General features: G+C 53.9%; 1 protein-coding gene across 1 annotated transcript; it reads right to left on the bottom strand.

The window, feature by feature from the left end:
- Positions 1-1420: 1420 nt before the first annotated feature.
- Positions 1421-17497, bottom strand: MAP1S (microtubule associated protein 1S). Its single transcript, XM_004761007.3, has 7 exons — positions 17353-17497; positions 15908-16009; positions 14338-14420; positions 13401-13541; positions 10470-12831; positions 2432-2667; positions 1421-1660 (listed from the first exon to the last, which is right to left on the bottom strand). Exons 1-7 carry the CDS (start codon positions 17471-17473, stop codon positions 1505-1507), a joined length of 3201 nt encoding a protein of 1066 aa, XP_004761064.1. The 5' UTR covers positions 17474-17497; the 3' UTR covers positions 1421-1504.
- Between the last annotated feature and the right edge of the window lie 4432 nt (positions 17498-21929).

Consider the following 21929-nt stretch of genomic DNA (forward strand, 5'->3'; position numbering starts at 1 on the left):
GCGCGGCAGGGGTGATTACCCTGCGGTCTCCAGGTCCTGTGAGTAAGAAACCTTTATTTTTTTCAGTTTTCTGATGGTTGTTGCTGAAGGGGGAGCAACCACAAGGGCCAGGCCAACCAGATACAGGACACTGGCCGGCTGAGACCTAACCAGTTCAAGCCCCCTCCCCCCAATTCCAATGTTTAAGCCGGACTTCCCATCCTGATGGTGTCTGCGAACATGGGGGTTCCGGGGGAGCATCAGGTAATGGAAGGGGGGGCTCGCAATGGGATTCGTGCTCTCCTAAGAAGGGGGTGTGAGAGAACGCGCCCCCACGCCCCCTCCCTCTCCATGTGAGCACAAGGCCAGGAGGCAGCCATGTACTAGCCAGGACGCCTCCTCACCAGAGCCCGACCGAGCTGGCACCCCAACTCCCGGCCTCCAGGGCTGTGAGAAACAAGCGAGTCCTCGGTGCAAGACCCACCACAGCCACAAGTGGTGACTCGGGCCACCGCAGCCAGGGAAGGGTGCCCTGTGCTGACCGCCTCCTCCAGGGCCGCCATCACAAAGCACAACAGCAGTTCCTTCTCATGCACTTCTGGAGGCTGAACTCTGAAATCAATGTTCCTTTAGAAAGTTCTAGAGGGGGGGACCACCCCTCACCACTCCCAGCTTCTGGAGGCTTCAGTGAGGGCCACAGGATCTGCCTCCATCTCCATGTGGCCTTCTTCTCTCAGTGTCATCTCTTTTGTCTCTTACGAGGACAACTGTCCTTGGATTTAGGGCCCATGCAGATAATCCCAAGATCCTTCACTTAATTCCATCTCTCTAATCAGTCCCACTCACGGACATCAGGTGACAGGACAGAGGCAAGCTTTCTGGGTTGCTGTCTAAGCCAGTGCACCTGACACCTTCTCTAACATTACGTTCTAGGTCTCCCCACACGGGCAGGGGGCGGGCAAGGAAGGGGGTTCTTTCAGGAATTGATGTCTTGTAACCTTTGGGTTTCTGATTCTTAAGACCTGACGTGTGGGACTCTCCTGCCATGTGGGACTCTCCTGCCATGACATTGATCATCTCTAGAAATGGAGAGGAACCTGTTTTCCCAGCTTTAGAGCTTAGAGCCTTGGGTTCAAATCTCACCCGGTCACGGACGCACGCGTGTGATGGAGGTCCAGCAGCTGCCCAGGGGAACCAGCTTCCCCACTGGGAAAATCAGCCCCTCATGGTCAGCAGCACGCAGCAGCTGCTGGTGGTCCCTGCCCAAGAGGCCCACCCACCCTGGGCCTGGGTCCTTCCATCCGCAACATGGAGGCCAGAGCGTGCCTCACCTGGGGGCTCCTAGGGCTGCCCCTGAACTGGGAGGCCAGCAGAGTGGCGATGACACCCCCAGACGCCGCCAAGTCTCCTGTCAGCAGAAGGAACGAAGGCTACAGCCGAGTGGGGTACCTGGTTTATTTCTGATGCGGGGGACTCTCGGGCAGTGGTCGACTTCGGGCTGAGGGGCTGGGTGGCGGGCACGGGGCTAGAACTCCACCTTGCAGGCGGGGAAGGCCTCGTCCTGCATGGACACGGTGCTGTTGCTGCCCAGCACGGTGATGCCCAGAGCCTGGTGCCGTGCGTGCGTCTCCTCATACCACTCGTGCATCGCCACCGAGTCGAAGGTGGGGATCAGGGTCACCTGCGGGTGGGACAGACGGCCCGGCGGTGAGGGGAAGCACCCTCGGTCCTCCTGGCCCGGGCCCCAGCTCCACTCCCCGCACCTCAGGCCCTCCTCCTCTGAGCACGTTGGCTCGGCTTCCCTTCTCCCCTACCCAGATGTCTGAAGCTGGGGGCCAGCCCAGCCCCGAAGTCCCTTCTCTTCTCTGCGGCACCCAGGGGAAGGGAGCCTCCCACGACACAAGACGCTAGGCCTCCCTCCAGCCCCTCCCCTGCACCAGCCAGGTTTGCTCCACCGCCCTGCCCTGCGCCTCGGAGCCCCCCTCCAGGCTCCCTCCAGGCTGCGGGGCTCCCGTGAGGCTGGGTGCCAGCCCGCTCACAGGCAGCATGAGGGCCAGGAAGCTCCTGCTTCCACCCAAACTTGTCTCCTGCTCCAAGGCTCTGCCTCAAGGCTTCCTCTGAGGACAACCGCAGCCCAAAGGCTCCACGTTCCAATCTGTCAGCCGCAGGGACACCCCGCCTATTCCTCCCCACCCAGCACCCACCCCCAGGCTGCTGCTGACAGACCATGTGGGTGCAACAGGAACAGAGTCCTGGGAGCAGGTGGGACCTCTGCGCCTGCTTTCACTTCCGTGGCCCTGGGGGCACAGCTTAGTCTCTCTGAGCCCCACTCCCTCTGCAGATGGCTGAGGGCCGCACAGACCTCATGAGATGACGTTCAACGGGAAGGTTGCAGGAATCGTGGACCCTACCTTCTGCCAAGATTGCCTGAGGCCCTGGAGTAGTCACGCACCTGGAGGTCACGGTCCCACTGCTGCTTGCCGGCCAGCAGGGCGTCCAGGACAGCCCGCATGCCCTCTTCCTTACGCTGGTCCTGGCCACTGATGACGTAGCAGAGCGCACGCACCCTCCGGAAGAACTCCTCGTCCAGCAGCCGGGCGCTGCTCCCGCTGGGCAGGTAGGCCAGGTCAAGGTAGACGGGGGAGCCAGGAGGGGCTGCTGACCCACCTGGTCGGCTGCCAGCTGACCCTGTAGTTAAGAAGGACAACGTCAGTCCTGAGCTTCTGGAACCAGGAAGGAGCCGAGCCCCAGCTCCCCCTACACCTCTCCAAGTGGTTCCCTCCTCAGAAGGCCTGTTCTCACTATCTTATAGTTGATAAGCTCTCCCTGGTGTGGACAGTTATTCAGTGGTCATATCCTCAGGGGCTAGTCCCTGGGTGCAGATACCCAGGGCCAAAGGTAAGGAAGGTAGAACGGGGCAACCAGGGATGGCTTCCCGGAAGAGGAGGTTTTAGAGCTTTGGCTGCCAAAGCAACTGGTACCTAGAACAATGTGCTGCTTCTACAGCATCCATCTGTTCAAGTACTCAAGTGGCCTTTTCGAGGCTTCCTGGCCAATACGCACTGGGGACACAGCAGTAAGCAAGAGAGACGAAAATCCCTGCCGCCAAGGGCAATGGGAAGACAAGAGTGGGTGTGGGGGGGACAGAACTACAAGAGAAAGAGCCAGGATGTGGCATGGCTCTCAGAGCCTCATCCATGGCCTTGAATCCAGAGTCTCGGTGAAGGGGGATAAGGCCCCCAGTCCTGTGTGTCTCATAAGCAACTGACTGAGGACACACCTGGATGTTAGGCCCAGGTGCTTGGCACCCTATGATCATACACATTGCCCAGCTCAGGGTGTGGGTCCAGAGGGCTGCCGAGGCATTTGCAGAATGAATGGCTCCCCCAGCTCTGGGCACGCAGCACCCCTCACTCACTGCTGGGAACAGCGGTGGTGAGGATCTTAAGACTCAGGAAGAGAAGCCCCTATGGCGACGGGAGGCTCACGGGAGAGAGGAGCCATGGAGGTAAAAGACTGAAGGGAAGCCGCAGGGGAGACGGACAGGGGCAGAGCGGGGCCCTCCGCACCGCCTGCTGGCGTCCATGCAGTTCTACCAGGTGCCCGTCTGGTTAAGTCCTCAGCTGCTCTTCTGCCACAGCGCAGAGCTGAGTTGTTGGGACAGAGGCCATCTGGCCTGCAGAGCTGAAAACGTTCATATTCTGGCTCTTCTGAGACACAGTTCACAGACACTAGCACAGAGGGTCCGTCTGTCCAAGGTGGTAGGAGAAGGAGACCCCAAGTGGCCAAATGGCCTGGCAGACTGGGCCCTGGAGGACTCCCAGCCTCCAGGTGCTAGCCTAGCCCCACAGGCCGGGAAGCCACCTGCCACCGTGCTGGGGACCCTTGACCTACCAACTCTCACAAGGGCTCGTCAGCTGCCTCCCTTGGAATGTGCCCAACAAGGGTAAGAAGCGGCAGCTCAGGTGGGCACTGAGGCTAGGAGCCAACGAAAGGCCATGGGTCGAGTGAAGCCAGAGTCACAGTCAGGGACACCCAGGCACCTGGAACAGGTGAGCAAGCACTCACGGACACGAGCTCGAGCTACGATCACTGCCAGCCATCATCACTGCTCTCCCATGAGCCCCTGGGTCCTTCTAGGCCTCCACCACCCTCTGCGGTGTCACCAACCACTGCAATGTGGCAGGTACGCGCGGAGAAGAGCAGGGGCTACAAAACACATGCGAGCATCCAGGGCTTTTCTTTTTTTTTTTTAAAGACTTCTTTATTTTGGAGCAAGAGCACAAGCATGAGTAGAGGGAGTAGCAGGCAGAGGGCGAAGCAGGCTCCCCACTGAGCAAGGAGCCCGATACGGGACTCGATCCCAGGACCCCAAGATCATGACCTGAGCCGAAGACAGACGCTTAACTGAGCCACCCAGGCGCCCCCAGGCATCCAGGACCTGGTGTGGCAATGGGAAGCAGAACTAGCTAGTAATTTTTCATATCGATGACACGCTGGAATATTCTGATAGAGCGGTAGGTAGGACAGCGTGAACTCAGCAGGATTCGGGGATGACAGTGCAGCAGCAAACGCGGGAATCTGCCTTCTGACCCAGAGGACAGGACAGTTGCGCCGGCAGCCCCTCCCCAACTTACGCTGCCCGACTTACATGAGCCGGAGAGACCGGGAACACTTTCTCTCCTTTTCTCCCTCCTACCTCCCTTCCTTTCTCGTCTTCCCCCTTCTGGGAGCCAGACATGCAAGGACTAAGTCATTCAAAAGCCACTGTGCTGAATCACTGGTATTATACACCTGAAACTGGTGGAACACCGAATGTTAACTAGATTGGCATTAAAATAAAAAACTTAATAAAAAAAACAAAAGCCACTTCATATATAGGGGATTTAGCATAGTCCTCACACACGCAGGAGAAAGGTACAGGCTCAGAGAGGACTTGAGAAGACTCTCAGACTCCCCCGCAGACTGACCGCCAGCACGGAAGCAGCACCCAGCATTAACCAGAGAAGCCACGTAAACCTCCCCCTGGGGAAGGGGGAGATTTGGATCTCTGGAGTTAACACACTATTAAATCTGAACATCCAGTTTCCAGCAACTGCAACAACCACAAGGGATAAAAAGAAACAGGAGAAGTACAGCCTATTCAAAGGGAAAAAAAGGAAAAAAAAATCAACGGAAACCAGAAAGGCCCGATGGCAGGCTTACTGGACAAGAACTTGAAAGCAACGGTCTTTTTTTTTTTTAAAGATTTTATTTATTTATTTGACAGAGATCACAAGTAGGCAGAGAGGCAGGCAGAGAGACAGGAAGGGAAGCAGGCTCCCTGCTGAGCGGAGAGCCCGATGTGGGACTCGATCCCAGGACCCTGAGATCATGACCTGAGCCGAAGGCAGTGGTTTAACACACTGAGCCACCGAGGCGCCCCGAAAGCAACGGTCTTAAAGACGCTCTCAGAAAGAAAGGAAGACACGCAGGACAGCGTTGCACAAACGAAACAAATGTCACCAAGGACACAGAAAACACAGAAAGAAACCGGAGAGAAATCCCGCAGCTGAAAAGTACAATAACTGAAATGAAAATTCACCAGAGGAATTCAATTCATGATTCCAACAGTGATTTTTGATGATAGGATGAGAGCAATTATCAAGTCCGAGGAACGCGGAGAGATGACGGAAGAAAGTGAGCAGCAGCTTCAGGGACTTGCAGGACCCCATTAAAAGGGCCAACACGCACATGGTGTCCCAGGACAGAAAAGGGCAGAATGACTATTTGAAGAAATAACGGCCCCAAACTTTCCTTGATCAAAGGTGTTAATATGAACGTCTAAAAAGCTCAACAAATTCCAAGTGGGATGACCTCAAAGAGATCCACAGTGAGACCCACTATAATCTGACTGCTGAAAGACAAAGAGCGAATCCCTTTGAGAGGAAGCAGAGATAAAGGGAAAGTTTATACCTAAAAATGTTTATATTAAAAAAGAAGATCTTTTGGGGCACCTGGGTGACTCCGTGGGTTGAGCCTCTGTCTTCAGCTCAGGTCATGATTCTCAGGGTCCTGGGATCGATCCCCGCACCGGGCTCTCTGCTCAGCGGGGAAACTGCTTCCACCACCCCCTCCCCGGCCTGCCTCTCTGCCCACTTGTGATCTCTCTCTCTCTCTCTCTGTCAAATAAATAAAATCTTAAAAAAAACAAAACAAAACAAAAACTCAACGTGACAACCTTTCATCCCAAGGAACTAGAAAAAGAACAAAAGGAAAGCTAGCCAAAAAAAACAAAACGATAAACAGAAGAGTAGAGATTTTAAAAATTTAGACTAGAGGGACGCCTGGGTGGCTCAGTTGGTTGGATGACTGCCTTCGGCTCAGGTCATGATCCCAGAGTCCCGAGATCAAGTCCCGCATCCGGCTCCCAACTCCAAGGGGAGTCTGCTTCTCTCTCTGACCTTCTCCTCGCTCATGTTCTCTCTCACTGTGTCTCTCTCAAATAAATAAATAAAATCTTTAAAAAAAAAAAAAAAGAAAAAAATTGAGACTAGAAAAACACAAAAGATAATCAACAAAAGCAAAAGCTGGTTCTTGACAGCCCTTTAGCTAGACTAAGAAAAAAGAACAAAGACTCAGAAGTAAAAGTGGGGACACTACTACCGACTCTACAGACACAAAAAGCATTATGAGAGTGTTGTGAACAGCTGTACAACCAACAAACTGGATGACCTAGAGAAAACTATACAGATTCCTAGAAACACGAAACCTACCAAGACCAAATCACAAAGAAACAGAAAAGCTGAACAGATTCATTGTTAGTAAGGAGACCGAATCAGTAAGTAAAACCCTTCTTGGCTTCACTAAGTTTCCACCAAACATTTAAAGGAGAACTAACATTGATCCTTCTCAAACTTTACCGAAACCACTAAAGAACAGGAACACATCTAATTCATCCACGAGGCCAGTGATACCAAGGTCAAAGACATTATGAAGAGAACTACAGACCAATATCTCTTATTAACCTTGATGCAAAAATCTTTGACAAATATTAGCAAGCCAAATTCAGCAGCATATTAAAAGGATCAGACACTGTGATCACGCAGGATTTATCCCTGGGATGCATGGTTCAACACACCAAAAAGAAAAAAAAAAAGAAAAAGAAAAATCAATATAGGCCCATGTTGGGTATAGAGATTACTTGAAAATAAAATCCTTTTTTTTTTTTTAAGAATTTATTTGTTTGTTTATTTGAGAAAGCGAGAGTGAGAAAGCACTGTTGGGGTGGGAAAGCAGCAGAGGAAGAGGGAGAAGCAGGCTCCTGCTGAGCACAGAGCCTGATGCAGGGCTCAATCCCCGGACCCTGGGATGATGACCTGAGCCAAAGACAGGTGTTTAATTGACTGAGCCACCAGGTGCCCCTTAAAAACAAAATCTTAAAATAAGAGAAAAATCAACACAGTACATCAGATTAACAGAATGAACTATAAAAAAAAATACACAATAATTTCAATTGTTACAGAAAAGGCATTAGACAAAATTCAACACCCTTTCATGATAAAAACCCTCAACAAATTAGGAGTAGCAAGAAACTGCCTCAACGTAATACAAGCCATACATGAGAAACCCACAGCTCATGTCACACTTGGTTAAAGACTATAAGCTTTTCTCCTAAGAGCAAGGACAAGGCAAGAAATGTTGGCTTTTGCCACTTCTAGTCAACACAGTGCTGGATACCTTAAAGTTATCTCTGTTCACAAAGGATATGCTCTTATGTGTAGAAAACTCACACGCAAACACACCCCCCCCATCTACTAGAATAAACAAATCCAGCAAAGTAGCTGGATAACAAAATTAACATACAAATCAGTTATGCTCCTATATGCTAATAGTGAACAACCTAAAAAGGAAATTAACAATTGCATTTACAATAGTATCAAGAAAGAATAAAATACTTAGAAATTAACTTAACCAAGAAAATAAAATATACAAAAACTACAAAACACTTCCGAAAGAAACGAAAAAAGTCATAGAAATTCACAGAAAGACATATCGTATTTGTAGACTGGGAGACTTACTATCCACTGAGCTGCTGGCACTACCTAAAATGACCTATGGATTCAATGCTGTCACGGACCAAGTGCCAGTGATGGCCTTTTAGAGAAAGAGAAAAATTTACCCTAAAACTCCTATGGAATCTTAAGGGATTCGAGAAGGCAAGACAATACTGAAGAATGAAGTTTGGAGGACTCACACTTCCTGATTTGTAAATTCACGGAAAAGGGATACCAATTAAGACAGTGTGGTACTGATGAAAGACAGATACGTAACAGGCCAAGGGAACGGAGAGCCCAGAAATAGAGCCTCACATATATGGTGAAATGATGTTTGACAAGAATGCCAAGACTGGTGCTAGCAAAACTGGATGTCCAGATGGAAGAGAATGAAGTCGAACCCTTATTTAGCACGACAGGCAAAAAATTAACTCAAATCATCAAGGAGCAAAATATAAGAACTAAAACCACAGAACTCTTAGAACAAAGCAAAAGCTTCAAGAGACTAAATTTGGCAATGATTTTTTTGGATAGGACACCAAAAGCACAGAGGAGAAAAAGGAAAAGGCAAACTGGACTTCATGAAAATTATAAACTTCCGTGCAAAGAGCACTGTCAACAAAATAAAAAAGCAACACACAGAATGGAAGAAAATATTTACAAATCATGTATCTGCTCAAGGATTACCTACAGAACATATGCAGAACTCCCGTAACCCAACAACAAGACAACCGGATTCAAAAAGGGCCAAAAGACCTAAACAGACATTTCTCAAAAAGAGATATATAAATGGCATGGCCGACAGTACAGGAAAAAGGTGCTCACTAATTAGGGAAATGCAAATCAAAACCACCGTGAGATACCACCTCACACCCATCACGCCGCCACGATCAGAAAAATACAGAAAGCAGTGTTGGCAAGGATGTGGAGAAACTGGAACTTTTCTGCACCGTTGGTGGGAGTCTAAAACGGTGCAGCTGCTGTGGAAAACAGTATGGCAATTCCTCGGAAAAAAAAAAAAATCAAAAATAAAACTGCCGTATGATCCAGCAATCCTTCTTCCGGGAATATACCCAAGAGTTGCAAGCAAGATCTCCAAAAGATATCCGTCCAACCGCATTCACAGCAACGTGATTCCACAGTAGCCAAAAAGCAGAAGCTCAGGTGTCCATCAGCAGGTAAATGAATAAAGAAAATATGGTACATCCACGTTGCAGAATAATATTCAACCTTAAAGAGAAAGGAAATTCTTAACCCCCCCCCCCCAAAAAAAAAGAGGGAAGCAAGTTATAACCCAGGCTACAGCACAGATGAACCACGGAGACACTCTACTAAGTGAAGTAAGATAAATACAGTATGATTTTCCTTACACGAGATCCCTAGCGTCGTTGGAGCCATAGAAACAGAAAGTGGAATGCATGAGTGGTGGGTGCGGGGGACTGGGAGAGGAGGAACGGGAGTTAGTATTTAACGCTTAACGCGGACAAAGTTTCAGTTTTGCAAGATAAAAGGAGGCCTGGACAGGGACCCTGGTGATGGTTGCACAACAACGTGAATGTGCTTGACCCTGAACTGTGCGCTTCGGCAAGGTGAAGTCACGTCGCGTACATTTCACAACTAAGGAAAACTGGGAGAAAAGTTACCATGGTGGACACAAGACTGCCGGTCTCTCAGAGGTGACTTACAGGGTGGCCCCTGGCTTGAGTCTGGGGAAAATAGATCTCAGAAAGGTCCCCACTGCCTGCACGACAAGGGTGGCCCGCTGTGCCCACAGGTCTTGCAGCACTGCAGCTCCTGAATCCCTGCTTCCCCCTCCCTGAGGAGCCCGGAATTTGGGTGCGTGTCAGGCAGAGGGGGCCAACGTGACCAGCCCCCCGCAGAAACCCTGGGCACTCCGTCTCTAATGAGCCTCCCGGGGAGGCGCCAACTCCCGCGGGCCACACAGCTCGCTGCTCCAGCATTAAGGCACCTGGTGTGACTACTACGCCAGGAGGCAGCTCTAGAAGCCTATGCCTCATTTCCCTCCAGGGAACCCCACGCCTTTACCCTCGCTGATTCTGTTCCATATGCTTTTGCTCTAATACAGTTTAGCCACAAGGAAGCCTGTGTATTGAGTCCTCCCAGCCCAGCATTGAATCTGGTGGTCCAATGGGCTTGGGAATCTCCGTACAAAGGGGTTAAATGTGCTATTAAAATTAATTTCAGCTGTTTCTTCTTACTCACCATGGCCCCAGCAAGTTCACGAGGACAGATCCGCTCACTTCTGTTTGCACCAACGGCACTGCTTAAATGCCTCGGAAGTACACGTGCCTCAGCAGCGAGCCAGAACTTCCGTGTTATATGAGAATCAGAGGCCCAGAGAGGGGGGTAGGTGTGACTGAGGCCACACGGCAAGGAGGGAACAAAGACTTGGGCCACTAACCCACTGTAGGACCCTGAGTCTTGGGTACTTACCAGATGGGCCCCGAGTGGCCGCCCTGGGGACTGACGACTTTCTGGACAGGGGTGCCCGACCTCCCTTGTCACTGGGCTCGCTCCGGGCGCTGAGCGGCCGACTGGCTCGGTCTCCACCAGCCGGTCCCTTAGTCTTGGCAGTGACAGATGGAGTGGCTTTGGAGGCGGCTGTGCTGGGGTTAGTGCGAGTCAGGGACTTCCGGGTACGGTTGAGGCCCTCTGCCGGCCGGGCCTGTTCAGGGGGCAGCATCTCGGGGTCCACCATGCAGATGCTGGGTGGGGTGGGCAGCGGCGGGGGGAACTTGAGGGGCTCGGGCAGCGGGTCACGGCGAGGGACCCCAAAGCCCTCCATGTCCTCATCTGAGTCTGCGGTCCCAGGGGCGGCAGGCAGGGGGTCCGAGTCAGACAGGGTGGGCAGGGACTCGCTGACAGATGTGGGGGGCGTCTCCTCTGCCCCTGGTGCTCCAGCCCGCTCCTGGGACCGAGCACTGCTATCAGAGCTGCCGGGAGAGGCAGGGGCCAGCGCCACAGGCACAGCCTTTCGGTGCTCAAACTCACAGGGTGACACCAGGCACAGGTCCACGTCGTGCGGGGAGGCTGATCGCCGGACCCGGGGGCCTCGCAGTGGGAGGCTCAGCCCAGCCTCGCCTGCACTGGCAGGAGGCGGCGGAGGCAGCACCTGCTCGAAGGAGACAGACAGGGACTCATCTACCTCTGTGGAGTGTGGAGAGCCCACCTCGGCGGGCAGCGAGGGCGTGGTCACTGTGGGTGAGGCGTCCGGCCCTGCCTCCCCACCACGCAGCGGGCTCAGCGACAGCCGCCCGCTGCTCTCGGCTGGGCCCTGCTGGGCTCCAGTAGGCGAGGGTGTACGTGGCCGGGGGGTGCTGGCATCCAGGAGAAGCTCCAGCGTCTTCTCCTCCAAGGCGCTGCCGTCCTCCCCAGGTGGGCTCAACCCCAGCTCCAGCTCCAGGCTGCTCTCCTGGCTGGGTGTGGCCACCAGCTGGGGCGCTGGGGAACTGCAGGGCTCTGTCGGGGGGCTGGCCTCTCCACACCGGAAGCTGGGGGGGCTGCGGGGCCCATTCGCCGCTGGTGGGACACCTGGGCGAGGGACATTGGGTGCTCGGCGGGGTCGGGGAGCTGCTGGGGCCCCTGCCTTCTTCACGCTGGCTGAAGCAGAGGCCACCCGGCGGACTTCCCGGGGCTGGGTCCGAGGGGCACTTGGCTTGGGGTCCTTCTTCACCTCTCGGGAGACCCTGACTTCTTTCTCTGCCCTGCGGGGGGCCTCAACCCGAGGCGGGTCCTTCCGGGCCACCCCAGGGCGCTCCTGGGCTGGCCTGCTGGGTGCTGTTGTCCGACCTTCTCTTCTTGAGCTGTCCCGGGAGCCCACGCTTTCCTTGCTCTCGGCTCGTCGAGGTCCCAGCAAGTCCTGGGGGGTCACCACGGGCTCCCGCAGGAATCCCAAGTGCTGCAGGCGGACCAGGCCATCCAGGAGGCGGGCGGGTGGGGTGCAGCCAGGGAAGAGCACACGCACCACCTTCTCCATGGGGCCGGCAGGGTGCCACACCAGCAGGGCGCACACGGAGGCCAGTGTGCGCTCGGCGCCAGCCGCGGGCGGGTGCAGCACATACATGTCCAGTCGTCCCACGCCCATCTTCTGAAAGAGCACGGTGGGCTCGGCCGGGAGTGGACCGCGGTTCAGAGTCAGGGGTGTGATGCCCAGCCGGGCCAAGAGGCTGAAGGCCAGCTCCGCCTCGTCCTCACCACTCACCAGCCGCGAGGCGGCAACACGGGCATTGAGGAACACGACCCCTAGGTTGGGGGAGATGAGCCTGCGAAGCCGGTCGTCCCCCGAGCCCCCATCGGCCGCCGCCTCCTCACGCTCTGCCAGCTTGCGTCGCAGCAGACTGTTGAGGCCTGGGAGGCTGTCAGCGCCCGCGTGGGTCACTAGCACCGCGTCCACCCGGTCCAGGTGCCGTACCAGCTTCCAAAAGCTTGACTTGGGGTTGGAGCCCCCATTGACCAACACAGTAAAGCCGTTGACGGCGAAGAAGGCGGCGTCACCGAGGCCACCTGGGAAGATGTAGCAGCAGGGCCGGGCGAGCCTGAGGAAGCCCACGGATGCAGGCGGCTCGAGCAGGTCAAAGGGAGACGGCGGCTCCAGGGACTCAGCCACATATTCCAGGAATTCACGCAGGCCCTCAGATGCCGGCAGCTGCACAGGCGGGTTCCATCGCAGCTGGAGCGCGCTGTGGAGGCCGAGCACTTCAGGTGACAGCTGGGCCCAGTCGCCGAAGGTCGGGCAGGTGATGGTGAGCTTGGGCAGGTCTGCAGGTGGGGGTGTAGATGCCAGGAGATCCCGGATCTGCGAAAGCGGGTAACAGTTAGAAGCACCCCCTGGGAAAACTAGGCCAGGACACTCCCATCCTGCATCCTGGGCCTGGGAGAATCCCTTGCCCAACCCGGTCACCCTTGGGACAAAACCCAGCCCTTCCCATGGTCGACAGAAATGTATGGTCTTGCCTTACCACCAGCTTCCCTCTCCCACCCTTTCTCTTACTCTCCCTACCCCAGGGCCTTTGTACTTCTTGTTCTTTTCCTACAGCACAGCTTCCTCCAGGGAGACCTTCTGGGCCCTCTACCTCCATTATCTGCTTCTGATCTCACCCACCGTTACATCACTCTCATAATGTGAAAAGGTGGTTTACCAGATAGTTTTGCTCATTTGTCCCATCCAGACTAAGGACCCTAGAAAGGACCCTACCCTCCTGGGACCTAGCACCTCGGGTGCCACTTGAAGTCTCTGGGAGGTCTGCTGATCTACAGGCCTAGCCTCAAATCACACACTGTAGTGGGTGGCGGGAACAGGTCACTAAGGCCACAGAGCCTGATGGGGACGAGCCAGGGGAAGCAGGATAAGAAGAGGTGGCTTACCTCTTTGTCCCCTAGGACCTGGAGGAAGTGGCGGAGCGAGAATCCCCCTGTTTGGAGCAGCAGTTCCCCTGTCTCTTCCAAGCAAGGCCCAGCCAGCACCAGCAGCTTGTGAGGGGCAGGGTCAAGCAGAAGATTCCGGAGCTGAGGAAGGGGAGATGGTTAAAGCCCCTACTCTGTGCAGTGACAAAGCCTGCACACCCCACCCCACCCCACCCAACCGAATGACCTCCAGCCCCAAATCTACATATAACCACCCTACCCCTGTCCCCGTCCTGGTACTCAACAGGAAGCTGGAGCCCTGCACTCCACCCCAAACTCCTGTCGCTCAACCTAAAGCCAGGTTCCAGTGCCTCCTCTTCCTAGAAGCCCACCTTTCTGGACTCCCTCCAGCCCACTTCTCTCTCTGGCCCAGCCCCAGTGCCAACGGAAGGAGGATTTCTGTGTCTGACTCTATCTCCTTCAGAGCTCCTCAAGGGAACAAAATGGAGTGTTTTTGATCAGAAGAAGGAACCTGTACAAGGGTCTCTAGAGGAGTGTCCTGGGGCTCTATCTTGCTCATCTTTCCCATGGATAACGGGGAAAAAGACACAGACGTCCATAAGCTGGAAGTACTAAGAAGTCAATTCAGACAACTCCGGGGGCCCAGCCAGGAGGGAGGCACGAAACGCAAGCACCAGTCAAGTCCTACCTTCCTGCCCCCAGATGCTCCCTGCTCATTCCTTCCTCCCAAACTCCAGTCTTTCCTGACTTCACCCACTCCCACCATCACCCCTAAGGAAGGAATAAACTACAGCCAAGGCCTTCCGGGGAGGCTTCCTGGAGGAGGGGGCGATGCTAGTGGGTGTCAAGAGGATTTCAAACAGCACAAAGCCAGGGCCGCAGGAAGGCAGGACTTGGGATGGCTCCAGTCCCAGCAGATTCCCAGACTGTTCCCTACCTCGTCACACAGAGACCTGTCTGATGGGTTCAGGAGGACCAGGGTCTCCAGGGTGTCTCCGCGGTGGTGCAGGCTCCGCTGGCCTGTGGGAGAATTGGGCGCAGTGAGTTTGGGGCTGGGCAGTGTGTGTGGGGCCAGACTGTCCTGGGGTCAAACCCTGCCTCCCTGTGTGACTCCAGGCAGCCACAAGCCCCTCCAGGACTCTGCTTCCCAGGAATCCTAGCCAGCAGGTCATCTGAGGATCAACAGGCACATGGTCAAGCTGCAGGTCAGGATGAGGTAAGAACAGGAAACCTGCCTGGGCAGGCCTCACACTGGAAACAACAGTACAACAGGCCTCCACTGCTCGCTGGCCCCAATTCAAAGCAATCAGCCCTATGGGGGATAGGGCTGGGCTGTCACCCCCATTTTATAGGCAAGAAGCCTGAGCCCAGCGAGGGCCAAGGAGGTACACCAGGAAGAGGGCAGACATGGGCAAAGACTCTGAGGCAGGACTGTCTGAAGATGAGGAAGTGGCAGGTGAGGCCAGAGTGAGGGGAGCATAAGGGAGCGTGGGGGAGCATGGGGGCAGGGAGGCCTCCTGGGCCATGAAGAGGGGAGTAGAGGTGATTCTGGAATATGAACCCTGGTCGGCCCCCCAGATCCCAGATGTTTCAAAAATGGAGCACCAGGCCTGAGGCTGGGGACCTTGTGGCACTGGTCAATCTTTTATCAGTTTATCACAGGCTTATCGTCATGTACGGATATTGCCCCATTCCAGTGGGGAAACCAAGGCATAGAGAGAGGAAGTAGCTGCCGTAGTCACACAGAGCAGACGAGATTTCCAGCCCCCGCCCCCTCAGTCCTGCGAGGGGTCAGGAAGCCACCAGGAACGGCCAGGACAATGAGGCGAAGAACACTTCCTTCCCCTCCTGCAGCAGCCTGGGGCTGACTCAATGGGCTGGCTGAGGCAAGAGGGGCCATGGGTGACACCTGGAACCCGGCCATCAGCTGCTCCATGCGATGGGTCACCCGGGCTCTGTGGGGCTAGTCCGGGCATCTGACCCTTTCTTTGATCTTGCTCCTTTCCCAGCTTCCCATCTACTGCGCACCTACTGTGCACTCAGCCCTGTATGGGGGACACGGCCATGAGCCAGGCACAGTCCCTGCCACAGGGGGGCCACATTCCACCTTCCAAGCCTATTTTGCAGCCCCTCGCTTCCCAAGTATCTTCCCACTTTGCCTGGGCCCTTCCCTCCCCTTGACACATCAGTCCCAGATGCCTCTGATCCAAAGAACCCACTCTTGGAAGTCACCCTGTCCCCCACCCCTCAACTGCCTCATCTGCAAAATGGGAACAAAATACAAGCTCCTGCCTAGTGTACAGCTGGAGTAAGCTGGCTGGAGCTGGGTCAGGGCCCACCCTGCTCTGCATGCTATAGATCGCAGCTGTATTATTACTGCTGTTTAGAGCTATACCTGACCACCCTCCCCCCCGCCATGCCTGGCACATAGCTGGCACTCAGAGAACACGTGACTAGCTCATGAGTGGAAGGGGAGCATTTCAGGCATGCAGGATCTCCAGTCTCACCTTTCACAATGCTGGAGAAGGTGGCAGAGTGCCGGGACACAAAAACCTTGAGCTGCTCATCAAGGCTGCAAATGCCAGGGTCAATGTCCCAGGACCGGATGCCTGTTGCGGAGGAGAGGGGGTAGGAGAAGTGAGGTAGGACTCAGCTGGGCTCCCCGGCTCTGAGAACAGTTTAATAACCAGTATCTGGGAAGTGGGAGCAATCCCAGCCCCTCCCCTCCACTTGCCCTCCAATGCAAGAGCCTGGAGACTCAGAACCACTCAAAGTGCCCTTAGATTTTCTGCATCGTTTCAAGGAACCCAAAGCATAACTCAGCATTTCAAAGAGAAGAATCAACAACAAGAATGCTCCCACCTCTAAACAGTCACTTGGTCCCCTCCATCATTGCCCTCACCCCCACCACTGGTCTCACAGCTTCTACAACTGGCCAGACACACTCCCCAGACACACTCCCACTGCTTGGCCTTTGCACCAGCTGCTCCCACTCTCAGGAGGCTCTTCCCTCTGCTTCCACCCTTCAGGTCCTCAGCCGTTTGCACTGTTCTACACACTCCTGACAGCAGGTGAGCTTAAAACTTGTTCCATCTCCTCGCCCACTTTGGGTCCATCCCCCTACCAGACTGTTGGCCCCGTGAGAGCAGAGCTGAACCTGCCTGTGGTCCCCCACACTATCCCAGCACATGAGTCGGGGGGGCGGGGACAGGATGACCCAGGCACAGACGACGACATTCCCAAGCATGAGGACCGAAGTGTGTGCTAACCTCCCATTTTACAGGAGCCAGACCGCAGGCCCTGTCCATCTGGGTGGGGGGGAATGAATGCCCTCCAAACACGGTGTGGGGTGTACCACGCCCGCCGGTTCCACCGTGCCAAGTGGCTGCAGGTGAACTTTGCAGGTGCACCTATGACTCACCTCCCCAGATGCCAAATCCCCTGGGCAGGCCGCGCCCGCCCACACCCCAATTAGCAAGCTCCTTGTGGAGCAACAGAAAGTGGGCCCCGGGGCTTCAGGCCCAGCCTCCGCACCCTTGTTCCTCCTTCCAGAACGTCCAGGATGCTAAGACCGGGGACTTCGAGGTGACCCCACCCTCCCTTCGGCCTGCCAGTCTGGCGGGAAGCAGAGTCGTCGTCCGCTGTTGCCCAATCACGCGGGTCCCAAAGCCCAGGTCCCGCGCGTCCCGACCCTGGGCTGCACCCCGGTCGGGGCGGGGCAGCCCAGCCCAACCCAGACCCGGGCACCGCCTTCTCCGTGGGCACCGAAGGCCTCAGCCCGCGCCATACGCCTAACGGTGAGGAGGACCGAGCTTCCCCGCCCCAGGATCCCGCCGCCCCCCAATCCAATCCTCTCCCCACCCCCAACCCGGCCGCCCCACCCCCCGGCCCTCGGGCCGAGACGAGCGACCGCGCCCGCCTCCCGCACCCCGCGCCCCCAGGCCGGCCCGACCTCGTTCGAGCTCCTCCAGAACATAGGCAAGCAGCCCCGAGCACCCGCACTCGCCGCCCACCACGAGCAGCAGCGAGCTCGGCGCTAGAGCCGCCCCGGGACCCACCACCGCCGCCGCCATCTTCGCGCCGCACTGACGCTCCGAGCGCCCACCCCGCTGGCCCCGCCCCTTAAAGGGGCCAAACCGGAAGAACTGAAGACCCCGCCCGGAAGCCTCCTCGCCCCTCATCTGCCACGGTCGACCCCTTCAGGTTTCCGGAGCTGGGGGCCGAGCACTGAAGTGGTTGTCTGACTCTTGGAGAGCCACCCTGGCCACCCCCTCCCAAGTGATCATTCCTTCGTCCGTCTGTCCATCCATCCATCCATCCATTCATTCAACAAGCTTTGACTGCATGCCTACCACGTGCTCTGCAAGAACTTACCACATCACAGTGGGCCCAGTCAGAACCAGGTCCCATACATGCTTATAGGTCCCTGGGTCAGGGCTTGAACAGAGAAAGAAAGTTATCTTATAGCTAGGGCTTTAAGGGATGTGTAGGAGTTTGCCAGGTATGAGTGGTGGGGCAAGAGCATATGAAGCAGAAATTAGAGCATGTGTAGAATTTTAGAGGTAGGAAAGTACGTTTGTGTTTGCAGCATACTCCCGAGCCCACTGGGTCCTGAAGCAGGGTAACATGCTTGCATCTATGTGCCAGACATTTTACTCCGTTAGTTCATCAAATAAATCTATGAGGTAGGTAATTTATTATGGTCACATCAGAGAGGAAACAGGCTTGGAGAAATGAGGTCATCAGCCTCTTAAGTGATAGAACAGAATTGAACCCAAGTGAGTCTGATTCTAGGTCCAGCCTGTGGCAGGCACTGACTGCCAGTCTCACGTGGGTCCCCCTCCTTCCCCAAACAATCTCATTCAACCCTTTTCTTTTTTAAACAATTTTATTTATTTATTTGAGAAAGAGAAAGAGTGTGTGCACAGGCAGGGGGAGGGGAAGAGTGAGAGGGAGAAGCATACTCCCCACTGAGCAGACACCACCCCCCTAAGCAGGGCTTGATCTGAACCCAGGATCATGACCTGAGCTGAAGGCACATGCTTAATGAACTGAGCCAAACAGGCATCATCCCTCATTCAACCCTTTAAACTATGGTGGCCACTACTTTAAAAATTACATTGCATCAAACTTTTTGACGGTTGCCTGTGCCCAGGAAGGGCTGGGTTGTCTCTCTTGGGAGTGAGGTCTCCATCTCTGGAGGCATACAAGACAAATGAAAAGGCCTGGGAAACAGGATTGGCCTCCTGCTATCCTTCATTATCTAGGGTTGTTCAGCCCAACTTCCTCCCTGGTCAGTTGCTGGCCACGTGCTATCTAACGTCCTAGTACTCCACTTCCTCTCTCTCTTTTTAGCCCTGGCATTCTTCCTCTATCCCGGTCCTTCCTTCTTAGCTCCCTCCCCTGTGTCCTGGCTGCATGTGATTTCTTGCATTATTGTTATGAGCAATAATAGGAATGGGAGTGTCAGTGTCAGGCTCTATCTCACCTATTAGGCTGGGAGCTCAGTTGGAGGCGGGGCCAGGCAGCAGCTTCTCTGGAGCCCTGACCTTCTGTAACACATGGCTGAGTATCCTGGAAATGCATGGTTAAGGCTTGTGAAATGAGGGTGAAAAGCCCGTTCATCCATCATTCATTTATTCATTGATTCTTTCATGTGTATTTATTGGTTGAGTTTGGACTTGAATCCAAGACCTTCTGACCAAAATCTGTGCTCTTCCTTCCCGCCCAAGGGTGTGAGTTATGATTGTGGCTATTAAATCTAGTTTGTCTTAAAGGGCCCTGAAGTGTGAGCATGTTCTCCACCAGGCTGTCTGATTTGGGAGGAAAGGTCATCCCCAAGGACTCTGGGGGCTGATGTTCTCAGTGTTCTGGAGTCCTGAGGTTTTTCTGTCCCAGAGTGTCACCCAGGTGGATGACCCCCAAATGGGAAATGTGAGGAGCATCTCCCCAGCTATGAAGCATCTGGGGCATCATTTCTGAGATCCCGGGCACCAGACTTAGGTCACTGTCCTTCTGCCTTTGTCTACCCCCAGCTCCATGCCTCTTTCAAGGTCATCCATCCCTAGAGGGATCAGATGACAGCATTTGTGGGGGGAAATGGAAACCTTAGCCCTCAAGACTGCTGGACACCCTTGTTTTCCTACCCTGGCAATTCTTTTCTTTTCTTTTCTTTTCTTTTCTTTTCTTTTTACGTTTTTCTTGAGGTTTAACTTAAGGCATGGGCAAGTTCACAAATGTCTAACATGGAAATCGACAAGGATGATGACCCTTTGATCAGGATCTAGGACATGCCCAGCTCCTGGCAGTTGCTTGGACTTCCCACCTGACGCTCCCCTCCCTCAAGGCAACCACTGCCCCGACCTCTATCATTATAGGTGAGTTTTACCTGGTTCTGAACTTCGCATAAATGGGATCACAGAGGGTGTCCACCCTTGGATCCTGCTTCTCTTATGGCGAGGAGCAGGTGTTACTCCTTTTCACGGCAAGGTAGTAGTCTCTGGTTCCATTTTTTTATGTTGCAGTAAAATACATATGACTTATTTTAACCACTTTAAAGTATGTCATTTAGTGACACATAGTACCTCCAGTTCACAATGTCTTGGCACCTTCACTGACACTAGCTCTGCAACTCTTGCATTCCCATTAGCCATCACTCCCCGTCCCCTCCCCAAAGCCCCTGGCAACCAGTATTCTACTTTCTATCGCTATAAATACATCCTTGACATTTCATACACTATCTGGCCATTTCTATCAGGCTTCCATCATTCAGCATATTGTTTTCAAGGTGCATGCATATTGTATCCACGTACGACTCCTTTATTCCTGACATTCCTGGTTTATCCATTCCACCATTGGTGGACTTTTGGGTGATTTGTACCTTTTTGCTATTGTGACTAATGCTGCTGGGAACATTCGTGCACAAGTTTTTGCTGAATACCAGCTCTCCATTCCCTTGCGTGTATGCCTAGGAGTGGAATCTCTGAGTCACATGGTAATTCTATGTTTAGTTTTTTGAAGAGCTGCCAGACCCATTTTCCACGGCGGCTGCACCATTTCACATTCCCGTCAGCAACGTATGAGGATTCCAATGCCTCCACGTCCTTGAAAAGACCTGGATTTTATCATCATCATTGTTACTATTCTTGTTATTAAAAGCTCTGGGTACCAGCTTTATACCGTTTGTCCCTTTCACCTGTCAGTGGACATTTGGGTTGTTTCCGTTTTGGGCTATAGTGGATGAAACTGTTTTGAGCCTTTTTTGTACATGTCTTTTGGTGACTATATCTCATTCTCCCCCCTCCCCCTCCATAAATGTCTAGGGGCAGGATGGCCGGGAGTTGGGGTAAGAGATGACTGGACTGCTTTCCCAAGTGGTCTGTGAGGTCCATCCATCCTCAGGAACACTTTGATTTTAGCCTTTTCAATATTTGCCTTTTTTCCTGTCCATCCTCTACCCCTCTCACCAATGCAGTACATCTGTCAACATCCTTTAAGCATGTGTGTTGAGAACACTAGTTCTCAGCACTGGGGAGGGGAACAAAACTATTGGTCCTGGGTGTGCATCACTCCCAGTCTGGGATTGAAGGAGCCTGAGGTCCCTGGGGCTGTATGCTTTATATATTAGTTAATTTTACCTTTGCAACGATTTAGGACAAAATCTCTGAGTAAACACATTTAATAAGTGGGCAAGAGAGATTGGGAGAAGTCAAGGGGCAGATTCGGTGTCCAGCACCCTGGGTTCCAGGATGTGAACCCAGGACATCTGACTCCAGGCCCTGCAATACTCATTCATCATTCGTTTGTTCATTCATTCATCCCCTCTGGAAACACTTCCTGATAACTCTCCTGTGCCGCTAAGAGGTCTCAGTCCTGGTTCCCAAGAAGACCTCAGTATGCAGGAGGAAGAGCTGTCCATGGATGTCCCCTAGCCCTGGGGAGTCAGGGTTGGGCTGGAGGGTGGGTTCAGGAGCTGGAAGAATTGCGAGTAGAGGAGTGAGGGCTTTGACTGGGGAGAGAGAGAAGGTATCCTCAAAAAAGGGACATTGGATCTAGGGTTTTGAAGAGTGCATAGGAGTTCATCAGGCAGATGATGTATTCATTAATTCAACAAACACCTCCAGCCAAATCCTCTTCTGCCAAACTCACCCTAGCCTGTTCCCAAGGAGTCCCCAGGCTGGGGGAGTCAGAACCACACAGATTCCCCAAAAAGTCATGGGTGAGGAGCAAGGAGAGGTGGAGCATAAGTATGCCCTAGAGGAGAGGAATATGGGGCCAACAGGAGTCTCCTGGGAGGAGCCTGTGGCTCCAATTCCTCTTCTCCAGAGTAGAAGGAACAGGTGCTGAATGGTTTTTGCTTTGGAATGTATTCCTTGGGTTAAATGAGGCCACGGTGGCATGATTCTGCCTCAAAGAGATGCTTGGGCCTGGTCCAAGCCACTTCCCAGCAATGCAGCATCAGTTTCCCCAGGTGATATATTTGGAATGGAAAACAACTATCCCCTCCCTCTGGGCCTGGTGGTGTAGTGG

The sequence above is a fragment of the Mustela putorius genome, unplaced genomic scaffold (genome assembly GCF_011764305.1).
Source record: "Mustela putorius furo isolate JIRA1106 unplaced genomic scaffold, ASM1176430v1.1 tig00000095_pilon_pilon_pilon, whole genome shotgun sequence".
Lineage (NCBI taxonomy): Eukaryota > Metazoa > Chordata > Mammalia > Carnivora > Mustelidae > Mustela > Mustela putorius.

Coding starts and splice junctions, on each gene's coding strand:
- MAP1S (XM_004761007.3), bottom strand. CDS start 17,473: ATGGCGGCGGCGGTGGTGGGTCCCGGGGCGGCTCTAGCGCCGAGCTCG. Junction 14,421..15,907: donor CTTCTCCAGCATTGTGAAAG/GTGAGACTGGAG, acceptor ATTCTCCCACAG/GCCAGCGGAGCCTGCACCAC. Junction 13,542..14,337: donor ACAGGTCTCTGTGTGACGAG/GTAGGGAACAGT, acceptor CCCCTTCCTCAG/CTCCGGAATCTTCTGCTTGA.